Consider the following 12,379-nt stretch of genomic DNA (forward strand, 5'->3'; position numbering starts at 1 on the left):
GGAATGGAACCAGCAGAAGGAACAGAACCAGCAGAAGAAACAGAAGTTTGAGAACACTGGTCTGAACCTTAGAGTGTGGGCCATAATCCTGGTCAGGATGCTCATCTCACACACTTAAAAAAGGTATTTTTCTAAATATTCTCCTGTGAAAATCCACAACCACTGCAAAAATGGACTAAGGACACATGCTGAGCTAGAAATGTGTCATATGCGCAATGTAATATGAGCGAGCTGCAGACACATTGAAGGGCACTTCCAGATCAACTGCCACTATATCAGAGAGACCCAGCTGCTCCTTAGCCTCAGGGCAGCCACAACTTTCCACTACATCCCCCTAAACACCTGTTCAGCGCATGCCCCTCCTTCTGAGCTGCAGGGGGCGCTCTGCCCCCGAGGCAGTGGCCTGATGGGCTTACGGTGGGCGGTCCTGTACGAGCATCAGGCTGCAACATCCTGTACTCACCGGGAGGCAGCAGCTCCCCTGAAAGTCAGATTTCCATTAGTCTGCATGCAGGCTCCACACGGGCCAGCCAAGCGTGTAACACAATGAGGTCAAGCAATTTTCCCATCATCTCTAACCCATGATATACACACCACACTCTGCTTCTGCTGTGAGAAACCTGAGTTCATTTCCTGCTTCTGCCCATACATTTTTATTCTGTGCATGTACTGGTGAGTGTAAGACCTCCAGGCCCGCAGGGGGCGGCGTTACCTATCGCTCCAGGCTCCGTTCCACTCCCTCTCCCCCCAGGGATTCCTCATACGGATCATGGTGAGCTTCTCCGATTTGAAGAAGGCCAGCAGCCCGCTACCCAGCCGTACCCTCCTGACATCTGTCACAGCGTAGGCGTGGCCCTTCACCAGGCCACAGGCCAGCCGTGCCTCCATGTCCGCTGAGGAGGTCGCCTGGGAAACAACAGCGCATCATCCTGAGAATATTTATGCGAACTCAATGCCATCCTCGGACTTGGCTCACAAAACTCTGTACTGCACAACTGTTCTGAGAACATTGAGTTGTTTCTTCAGGACCAAAATGGCTTTTTTGTTACATTTCATTTGTTTTGGAGATGGGAGGTAGGCGGGTGGGAATATGTCAGATTCCAGAGAGATGTGCTTTTAAGCCAAATCATTTCTCCTCAGTGGCTGGAAAAACAGTCATTCTAGATGCATCATTCAGAAAAGGCATCTTAACCTTTTTACTCTTAGTATGCTTCATATTACTCTTCTGATCAGTGATATCAATTTTCATTGATAAAATGAACCATTGAAAATAAAATAATGACAGTTCTACCTATTGACCAATAGATAGTTTTCTTATACACTTGTTGTATACACTTTTATATTTCTTTGTTTTAAATTATACAATGTACATAGATATACAAATTTTGACCACAATAAATGACAATGGACACCTTTAACTGATCATACATATGGTTATATTTTTGGGTTACTGTAACTGTGTACAGTATGTGTCAAAACAGAATTTTCCCCATTTGCAAGCCAGCATTTCTACTCCGATAGTAAAGATTTGAGAATTTAGTGTATTCTGGCCTACATTAGCAATGAAACTCCATCTGATATGCATCAAGGCCATAACAAGAAACTGCCGCTGGAAATGAGACATCCAGTTTTGTCATTTTAAAGATGGTGGCACGTCCGGGTGAGCGCGGAGCCTTACTCTGATCGAGCAGCTGATGAGGCCGTCTCGGTTTTGGACTTTAAGGACCCTGTCGAACAGCTGGTTGCGGGCGGCCTCGTCCTCGGCAAACTTGCCCTCAAGCAGGTCCACGGGCTCCGACACGCCCCCGGTGAAGTCCACCAGGGCGTCGGCTGTGTTTCCGCCATCCAGCGCTTCATAGCAACCGTACACCCTGCAGCGGGGCAACATGGGGACATCTATCAGCTTTGGCCCCCTGATCAACAATTTATCCCATCATCTGTGCCTAATGTCCGCTTAGTAACATGACTGTCAGCCAAGTGCTAAGGTATAACATTGGCATTATTTTAAATGACAACTAAAACCCAGATTCTGACAGGTGATCATGTGATTTTATCACTGTAGAGAAAACCACAGTGAGTGTGGCCCATGGACTAAGCTTCACATACAATAACATCATGATAAATCACTGGTTAGACATAGGAAGAAAATTGTACGAGGACCCCAATAAGAACACTTCCAACTGAAAAAATACCTTAAAATGACCAAAACCCCTCCCACAGATTTTCTGTTCCCGCCTGTGATTGGCTATTCCATCCCCCTGCCCCAAGCTGTAATTGGCAGCACTTACTTGGCATAAGCCTTCTCCACCAGGGCACTCCAGAACTCGTTGCTGTCATTAGAGTGGCAGTACACCAGCTGGTTGTTGACGGTGGGCAGCCGGTCGTCGACGACGACGTCCACCCAATCTCCGAAGCGCCAGAAGCGAAAGTGGAAGATCCCGGCGTAGGATTCGGGCTTTTCTGTGTTCCACTCCTGCTCCTTCCAGTCTGGGATGACCTGCATGGGGAGGGGGGGCACCGTGAGTTCTGTCAGACCGTCTAAAATGTAATTACGGTCATAAGGCAGAGGCCCATAAACCTGCCACATTGCTCTCCTGTCTTGCCTGAAAGACACAGTCCAGGGCGGGTCACTGACTTATTACGTTTACGACATTGTCATTATAAATCTGTCTCACTATAGTATGACAAACACCAGCAGCAAATGAAGGAGGGAAATTAAGCGTGATTAAATCTCTGTTCACATGGGGCTGGTTTTCCTGACATCTCTAAGATGTGTATTGGCTTTTCCTCTGTATACATGGCCCTCAGGAAATTCACCGGGGACATGTTCATTACTGGCAATTCACCAAATGTCATTCAGTTTCCTGTGATTTGTAACGATTTGCCACGTAACGACTATTTTGGTTCTCTTGAAATCCACTTCAAAATTTCACTTGCAAACTAAAGATAAGCTTAATTTCACGTTTTCTGCTTGTCTGACTCAATATTAACTCACTACTCAAAATATGCTAATCCTGTGACTTACTGGAGTGTCAAAGAAATTAATGTAACATGATGAAACCACCGGCCCATTGCCAAAATGCAATTACGGATACAAAGACAGTTCAGGTGTGGAAGGTAAGCACAGCTGCAGTAGACAGAATACATTTGGTATATCAGGAAAACACTGTGAATGGTGTATAATTATGTGTGAATATATATAATTAAACATAGAGCCTTGGGGCTCATGGAGCTTATCTGGATCTCTGTTGCATGAAGTGTGTGATGAACAAGCACATGCTCCAGACAGAACACAAGTCTATTGCAGGGTCATTATCTACAGTCCATCTCTCTTAACGCAGAGTGCCAAGCAAAGGAAATGGGTACATTAATTTAAGTCTCCAGGGATTTAACTACCATACTGCTGAGGTCAGTACCGTAAAGCTACTGAATCGGGTCACTGAACTGAACACTGTGGAGCTACGCAGCATGGGCACCTGCTCCAGAGGCAAGAGAAGTAATTAGCCTGCCTGACTTTCCCAAAAGTTTAAAACCACGCACAACTGGGCGAATGAAGACATGAAGTCTCTCTCCTCCGAGTGTCTCCTCCATCTGCCAGACCAGATATCTCAGAAAGACCAGAACTGGACACCTCCTTCCTGATAACAGCAGAAGTAAAACCGACTGCAAAGGCCCATTCCAAGGCTCTCTCCAGTCTCTCTCTCCTCCTCTCCAGATAAGCGATGACAAATTATGACCTGGCTTGGCTTCAGCAAGCGAGCAATAATGATCCCTCGGCCTTGTGAGAAAGTGACATGCAAAACTGCAAATGAGGCAGGTGGCTGGATTTACACAATCTCACCACTGCGGCTAAGGATTAGCACATCCCTACAGGCTCAAGGGATAATTTCAGAATTCAGCCCACACCCGCTAGAAAGGTGCGTCTTAGAACCATGGAATGCTGGGTAATGCAATGCCATGTCCTCCAAATCTCTTTTGATAAACCCTGACCGTACCGCCGAGCAAATTGCTTGTCACTCAGCTGATGCAATTGCTGACTAACACATAATTAAAAGCAACAACTGAGCATGCACACACGCACCCACACCATATACAATAACAAACATACATATACCCATCTTGATAAAATACGTACAGACATGAAATTGTATAGGCAAGATGCATTCACTGCTTGGTACAGAATTTTATCAAAGGCAATTTACAGTTTAAGTAATCCATTATATACAACTAGAGATGCACTTTTGTGCAACTACCTTTTTTTGAGGGTCCAACAGTACAACACCATCTAAGAATTGTACCCACAACCTACAGCATATAATTTAAGCAATGTTTTTTTCCTCTCAGAGCAGTTACACTGCAATTTGGTTTTAAGAGATAGAATTGATATGACACACAACATCACCAAACTGATGCGTGTGAACTGTAACTGTAACTGTAAGCAGCTTTCTGAGTTTGTCACTTTAATGTCCTCCCCCAAACACACACCCGCCCGTTTGACATCAGTCACTTGAAACTGTAGACGAGGAAAAAATAAATAAACAATCTAGCACCATCCCAAATGCCCAGAGGAAAATCCCAGGGTTGCTGTTGCCTACGTCATTAGCTTTCGTTGCCTAGCACTGCCACACATCACGCCAACATGAGCACCCACCCCTCCCCTCTCCCCTCACTTCACTGCAGCCCCCCTCTCCCCTCATTGCCTGTGCAACTGAATCAATAAAGTCCCAAACACAGCAGGAAAGCAGGGCTAGGAACACTCCAGGGTTAGCCACAGAGAGGGCAAGAGATAGAGAAAGCGAGAGAGAGAGAGAGTGAGAGAGAGAGCGGAAGAGCGGAAGAGCAGTAGAGGACCAGGGAGCTACACCAGCAGACTCAGACGCGACCCCCAGCCCACCCGCTCGACACAGACGTGCCCATGGCCTCCAACTTGGAGCTGCCCTTCCGGGAGGACCGCCAGCTGACGGAGGTGATGCGCCTGCGGGTGCAGTCGCTGCAGCAGCGCGGCCAGAAGCGGCAGGACGGCGAGCGGCTCCTGCAGCCCAACGAGATCGTGTACCGCCTGGACTTCTCCCAGCAGAGCCTGCGCTTCAGCGGCTGGAACATCCGCCTCTCCGCCCCCGGGAAGCTCACCATCATCGGCACCTCGCAGCACTGGACCCCGGACCTCACCCACCTGATGACCCGCCAGCTGCTCGAGCCCGCCGGCCTGTTCTGGAGGAGCCCCGAGGATGACCAGGACGCCCCAGTCAAGTGCTTCGAAGCGGACACCCAGGAGTTTGGCGAGAGGATAGCCGAGCTCGCCAAGATCAGAAAGGTGATGTTCTTCCTGTTCGCCTTTGACGACGGTATGAACAAGGACAACATCGACTGCTCCATAGTCTTCAAAGTGGCCCAGAAGAACTAGACTCATTCTGCTGAAGCATTTGCAAGATTACCCCCAACAAGGTTAGACTGGTCTGCACTCTGCTCCTGTGATTGAGTTTGTTTCTTTCTTTGCCTTCCAAAACCTTTCTACCCGAATGTCTACAGCAGACAGTAGAAGTCTTCTAACTAAATGCACCAACTTAATACTGTGCTTTTGCCTGCCTGTACAGTGGTCACTGTCCAACTTGTGCACAAATAGTGAGCCTATCTACAATATTTAGTCATGCTTTGTTGTAAAAGTGAATGGGCACTTGTGTTGGTTAAAAAAATGCACAAAAGAGAAGTTATATTATAAGCAACACTTGTTTCTCAAAAAACATACCCAGCAATTATTCTGAAAAGCATGTCAATTTGGGGGTCTTTTCTGCACAAAACTGCTGTTTTTCTTTCTTACGGGTTTTGGTTTGCATAAAAGTATTTTCCCTCAAATGTGACTGACGCTAGTAGATGAGTTAATGTGTAAAGAGCATATACACTACTGTCTAGATAAAAATTATTTTAAAATCATATTAATGGTATAATACTTTGTAAGAAATATCTATATGACATTCTACAGATATATGGTCATCTAGTGTTAAGCATCATCTCATCCTTCATTGACTATGTAGTGAATTAAGCTTATTAGAATTAAGCTCTCACAACTACTGGAATTGTTGCACGCACTGAATCATTGCACGGTCTATAAGGTGATGATACCCAGCAGCAGCCATTAAAATCTCTCTTCTTCAGTCATCCTCTCCCTGGCTGTCTTTCTGTCCTTGGTTCGGAATGAATTCAAAGCCACTGTGGGGACTCAGTACTGGTACAAGGGAGGTCAACCACCATGGATAGGCTGTTTTTGCCAGCAGCTAGCGCAAGAAGCTTTCACATTAATCAATAGGATTGTGCATCACACACACTGGGGGGTCTTATCAGCAAATATATTCTATTGTAGAGTGTCACTCTTTCATAGGCAATACACTGGTACCATAAAAGCAAAGAGATTAAAAAATTATTCCACCAAGCCCTCTTATACACTGACACTCATCTTCCGTTTGCTATTCTCCACACAGGCACCATGCATATGAAAGACACATACATCTCCTTTGAAATAAAAATAAACATTTTTTCTTAAAATGAAATTTTGAGAAACTGCCTGACAAATGTGGAGTTATCGAAGAACCAAACATTTGACTTTACACCAGTTAACATTCAGTATTACCCCTGCTGGTGAATGATTGTTTTCACTCATTAAAAGTGGGATAGCCTCAAAGGAATATAGCAATGTGTTCCATCACCCACAAGGGACCAGGCAGTTTTCCACAATATCTTTGTACAACAGGGGCCAATGTTCCTGAGTGACTCTCATCCAGGTGAACAGACCACATCACTCCTGACACATCTTCATGTGTTTCTTCATGCTAAGGAATCTCAGTGTATTACTGTTGTACACAATGGTGCAAATTATTAAATGAAATCATGGGCATTAACTTATGGTGTTCTGTGATTTTTTTTTAAAACTTGTGGTCTTATGAAACAACACATTCAAAGCAAATAAATTTCAGAATAAGAGATATTAAAATATATGATATTCATATATGAAACATGGACATGGCAGCAATGTGATATTATCATTAATCAGCAAGTATCCAAGAGACTGCATTGCCATTTATGACTCAGACACTGATGTTTTCCATGAGAAACATACTTTCTGTAAAAATTTATACCGTACAGACTCTAGATTTTCTTTTAGCTTAGCCGCCTTGGATAAGGATAAGGGCTTCTGCAAATCAGAAATGTAAGGCAATGCAAAAGACAATATGTATATTTATTGGGCTCTAATTGACACAGAGCTAGCAGAGCCAAGGGTCTTCTGTCTGCAGCACTACACCATCATTTTAAAAACTTGGCACAAAAAGGATGAAGACAAATCTGAAAGGCAGAGAGTTTTAACCTTCAGATGTTCAAAATGTCCAGTGAATTCCAAGTTTCAAACAACATTAACTATAAGATCCATAAAACACGGAAAGGTTATTTTCAGAAGTGAAGCTTAATAAAGTGGCCTTGCTAAGGAAAGCAGGTTGACATATAATATGAGTGCTCAGGCCAGTAAAACCTGGTCAGGGCTCTACAGGCATCTCTGAGGACAGCCACTTTGACATGTATAAGAGAAGACCCGACACACAGTAGGTCAAAACACTGAGGACCTGTGGGACAGATGGTCATGGAGACAGTTGTTAATGAGATCCTAGGAGGGAATACAGTGTCATGCCATCCCAGGGAGAGCTTTTAATGAGAATATTCCGGGATGGATTCTGAGCCGAGCAGCCAAACCACGGACTCTCCACATCCTTATAAATGCCAATAAAAGAACAAAACTCAAAGTTCTCAGTTGTGAACTGGCAGAAGGAACAGCCTCTAAGTTTGGATTGGCTAAGGATGCGTTACATCTCTCCAGTACCACAGCTCTGGGTCTGTTTCCCAGAGGCGAGATGAAACCGTCCACAAAGAACTAAACAACAGCTGTTTCCTCAGCGAAGTGCAGTGAGAAGAACTCAAGTCCCATTTCAGGAAATGGAGGATGTATAAAAAAGTCCTTCCATGCACCTTTCATGCAGACTGTTGGGAGAGTGAAAAACAGAACTGAAAGTGTGGGTCTTTTCTGCCTGTTCTTGCCTTCTGTTCTTTCAGATGTAATACAAATCCCCCCTTGCGTGTTACTCTGAAGCTTTCCATTTAAACCAATCTCACACCAAGGTGTACCTATATATTTCAAACATACACAGCTTTTATTTGCCACTTTTTGTCACACAATAAATAGAGTCAAAGAGTGCCTTTCTTTTCACTGTACTTTAAGGAACTGCAGTGACTCTGTCACAGCTCTATCCTGCTCTGTTGTCAGCACTGTAAGCAAAACTACAGACCTCTACTCTGATCCCAGGAGTTACAGATACCTGATACTATCTACATTTAGGATCAAAGCAAAGCGTTTTCTTTGATCTGCTTCCCATTGTCATGGACCAAAATAATCAAACCTGTTAAAGGGAGTTTTACTTTTGGGTGTTGAGAGTCTTGTACACCTTATAAGAATCTAACAGTCGGAAGACATAAATAACCTTCTCCAGCTGTTTCAAATGTGTGTGTGGTTGCCGTAGGGATAACTGTAGCTCTTTCTGTGCAAAGCTCCATTCAAGATTCCACGTTAGATTAGTATTGTTTAGCAAACAGGCAGTGCACCTAGTAATTCTGTATTGGTATAATAGTTCTGGTGCCATGGTTACCAATAATGTTCAGTAATGGGGTGTGCTGTAGCTCAGGGAGGCCTGAGTCTTGCTTATGCATCCAGGGTCCTGCAGATGTCTGGCCATTGCATCAGGTCATGCCCAGTGAAAGCAGTCTTTTCAGGAATCAAAACAGCGACTCGCAAGCCAGCCCATTAAGAGGAAATAACATGGTGCACAGTCAGGGGAATTTGTCATCTGTGCTGTAACTGAACAAATGATGATGTGATTCTTCCATGGCATCTCCATCATCGAGGGAGTTACTATTCAGAAGGATGTGTTCTGCGTAATGAAGCAAACAGACTGCAGGACCCTACGCACAATAATGAATATCCCCACCCGAATGTTTCTGAAACAGAGCCAGAGACGGGCTCTTCTGGCGTTCCCTCTATTTGGGTAATATTAACTTTTATTGATGCACTGCGAAACAGGACTCTGCCCAAGTGTGATTCAGCCAAATCGACTTGTGATGAGATCCACCTCCTACTCCCCAGTCAGTCCCGACAGCCTACATGTCAGGCACTGGGGCTGAGAGATGGCGGTGCTCACAGGAGCATACAAGCGCAAATAAACATACATACGTGCATGCACACGCACGCGTACACACACACACACGCGGGCGCACGCACACACACACACACAAACACAGAAACTCCCCGTCTCTCACCCATACTCTGTCGCTTTCACACATATTCCCAAAAATGCGTGCCCTCAGGTGCACAAACACACAGGCACTTACACACAGACAGTCAGGCATGCGGGAGGCACAAACTTACTTTATGCCATAGAGACTCCCTGGAGGCTAAACTGGAGCAGGCAGCCACAAACCAGCAGTTTCCCAGCTGTCCCTGGTGCAGGTCGTGAGCACTGATGCCATCCACAAACAGGTGGGGGTCACTGCAGAGCTCCTGAGGGGGAGATGGTAAAGGGGGAGAAATGAGATGAGTGAGGACTTGGGAGACATCCATCCATCTATTATCTATACCCGCTTATTCCTGGTCAGGGTCGTGGGAGGTGCTGGAGCCCATTCCAGCATGCATTGGGCGAGCATGCTGGGACTTGGGAGACAGAATAATCAAAAAGGCAGGGAGGAGGAAATGGAAGTACTGAGAAAAAACAGATGTGAGATATGGCATGGTAGAGGGAGAGAAAAGAGATCAGGAAGAGAGAAAGACACGGGTAAATGGAGCAGAGCTGGAACTCATTAATTAAATCAGTAATTGTAATGATTTTACAGCAAGCAATGAGGCGCATGCACAATAAATCACGAAGCCCTTATAGATTCTGACAGCCCTGACCGACACAGGACTGCATTTAACAGACTATTCTGTGAGTGAAGAGTGAGGGACAAGGACGGAGAGGAACAGAGCACAAAAGTGATAATCCAGCGCATCGTCAGGAGAAAGTCCTGTTATGTACCCCAGTTAGACCTGACTATCCCCCATGAGCCCCACTTGTTTAAAAACCACTGAGCGTAGCCAATCATGCCTAGAGTGGAAATCTTTGAACACCGGCAGCAGCAGACAAGAGTTCATTCCCGTTCTACAGAGGTTTAAGTCCTCTGCTTATGCTTTTGTCATTCTCTCTAATGCCACTCTGGGTAAACGCTCTGTGAAATGGGATTTTTTTTCGTTTCTTGTTCGGCTCCTGCCATGTCACATCAAGGTGAGCCCAAGGGCGTGCAAGGCAGGTAAGACACAGTCTTTAAAGGCAAACAGTGCCACCGTGTCCAGTCCACTGCCCTGGCCCTCCCAGAAATCAAACAATAACAGTGTATGAAAGGACCCCGCCTAATCCCAGCCAGGCCACAGAACAGGAGCTTGGGCTTTGTCATGTTCCTGGAGCCAGGCATGTTCAAAGCCTGTGGGGGGGGGGGGGGCTTCTGACCACATCCTGAAGAGTGGCTGTACTCAATACAAACAAAAATGCATTGAATTAAGCCTTCTTAGTACCTGTGTATATAACCTGAGTCATGAATCTGCTGGCTATGGCCAAGATGCTGATGTGGCAGAATTTGGCAGTTTGAAAAACAGGCTCCATTAAGTCCACCCCTTTGCACCCCCCAACCCAGGTTTCTGAAACAAAACTAATAACTCACTTATCTGGAGTTTCCTCTATTGGCTTTATTGGGCTAATATTAACTTTTATTGATGGACTGCAAAACTGTCCCAGTGTGATTAAGCCAAATGGACTTCAGATCTGGGGACAAGGGGACAGTCAGGCAAATGGCAGAAAATGGAACTCCATGGCAGGGTTACAGTCACTGCAGTGACTCTGAGTCTCAGAGGGACAGGGTTACAGTTACTGCAGTGACTCTGAGTCTCAGAGGGACAGAGTTACAGTTACTGCAGTGACTCTGAGTCTCAGAGGGACAGGGTTACAGGTACTGCAGTGACTCTGAGTCTCAGAGGGACAGGGTTACAGGTACTGCAGTGACTCTGAGTCTCAGAGGGACAGGGTTACAGGTACTGCAGTGACTCTGAGTCTCAGAGGGACAGGGTTACAGTTACTGCAGTGACTCTGAGTCTCAGAGGGACAGGGTTACAGGTACTGCAGTGACTCTGAGTCTCAGAGGGGCAGGGTTATTGTTATTTAGAGCAACAGCATGGACAGAATGCGGGGCAAACAGAGAAACACAAGGGAGGAGCATTACAGCAAAAAAAACAGAAGCAGACAGATGAAATATGAGGCCAAGTGGGGTTTTCAGGGAAACCTCAGCCTTGGGCTGTGGATGGGGCCCAGGCAGTTAATCTGGGTGCGCGCCAGCAATTTGCTGTGCCTGTGCCTGTGCGTATCCGCTCTGCTCGTGGCTCCCCAGAAAAAGCCACGGAAAAGTCATCTCGCTGCGCTGGATCAGCCGGATCTGGCTGCAGTTCACTCCGCCCTGGCTCCAGCTCTAAGCGGAAAAGAGGCGCTCCAGATCGGCATAAGTGAAAACTGATGGCGTCGGGAAAGCAGCTTTTCTGAACAGATCTAAAATGGTTAAAGCTAAAAACCCGTACCGAGTTTCACAAACAGTGTTCCAACAGAGCACTTCAGTCTCTGTCCGAGGCAAACCTTGGGCGGCCCCACTGAGATAACTCTCTTGCTTCAGCGCTTTTCATGCCGCACTGTGGTTGTTGCAGGTAACAAACGTCTCTTGTGTAAACACAGCCATCCTTTTCCCCCACTGCATGACCGACCACTCCAGAGCTCTCCTCAACTTTCCTAACAACTCCCCCAAGCACTTAGGAAACTAAAAACAGAGACAAACAAATCCTCCGTTTCCTTGAACTGGAGGTTGCTGTAGAAGCAACACCCGTTGCCCTGTGAGAGCACGCTCTGCCTGAGCCACTGACAATGCTCCACCACGGGCCTGACAACCACAGGGCTGTCCTGCAGTTTCCCACACACACAGCAGAGGGCGCTCAGCTTCATTTGGTCATTCACGAGGACCTCTAAACTGAGCAAGAATCGGCCCATTTAAAATGCAGTGTTTCCAGCTCTAGTCACTGATCATGGACCTTCTTCTCTTCTTTCTCCCTTTCAAATTGAATCAATTCACTTTCTGCGTATACACAGACAGTATTTACGTATGCTCATCTCTCTATTGTGACTTAACATAACACAGACCTGTTCTCTCAGCTTCATATGCAATAAAGGCTGGTTAAATGGCATTACATTTCTTGCTCTTTCACTTTCTATTGCCCCCCTCC

The 12,379-nt window shown here is 45.9% G+C and overlaps 2 protein-coding genes across 3 annotated transcripts in view; one reads left to right on the top strand and one right to left on the bottom strand.

Moving 5' to 3' along the window:
- Positions 1–12,379, bottom strand: part of capn5a (calpain 5a) — a 38,804-nt gene that overhangs the window by 10,274 nt on the left and 16,151 nt on the right. For both annotated transcript variants that reach the window (XM_035383925.1, XM_035383926.1), the window contains exons 3-6: positions 9,461–9,592; positions 2,289–2,497; positions 1,679–1,871; positions 713–906 (exon numbers count right to left, since the gene is read on the bottom strand). In XM_035383925.1, the coding sequence (XP_035239816.1) occupies positions 713–906; positions 1,679–1,871; positions 2,289–2,497; positions 9,461–9,592 (728 nt within the window). The remainder of the gene's footprint in view (positions 1–712; positions 907–1,678; positions 1,872–2,288; positions 2,498–9,460; positions 9,593–12,379) is intronic.
- Positions 4,666–6,893, top strand: ompa (olfactory marker protein a). The gene has a single exon (XM_035383934.1). The coding sequence runs from the start codon at positions 4,916–4,918 to the stop codon at positions 5,402–5,404; it is 489 nt and encodes a 162-aa protein (XP_035239825.1). The 5' UTR covers positions 4,666–4,915; the 3' UTR covers positions 5,405–6,893.

The sequence above is a fragment of the Anguilla anguilla genome, chromosome 12, assembly GCF_013347855.1.
Source record: "Anguilla anguilla isolate fAngAng1 chromosome 12, fAngAng1.pri, whole genome shotgun sequence".
Lineage (NCBI taxonomy): Eukaryota > Metazoa > Chordata > Actinopteri > Anguilliformes > Anguillidae > Anguilla > Anguilla anguilla.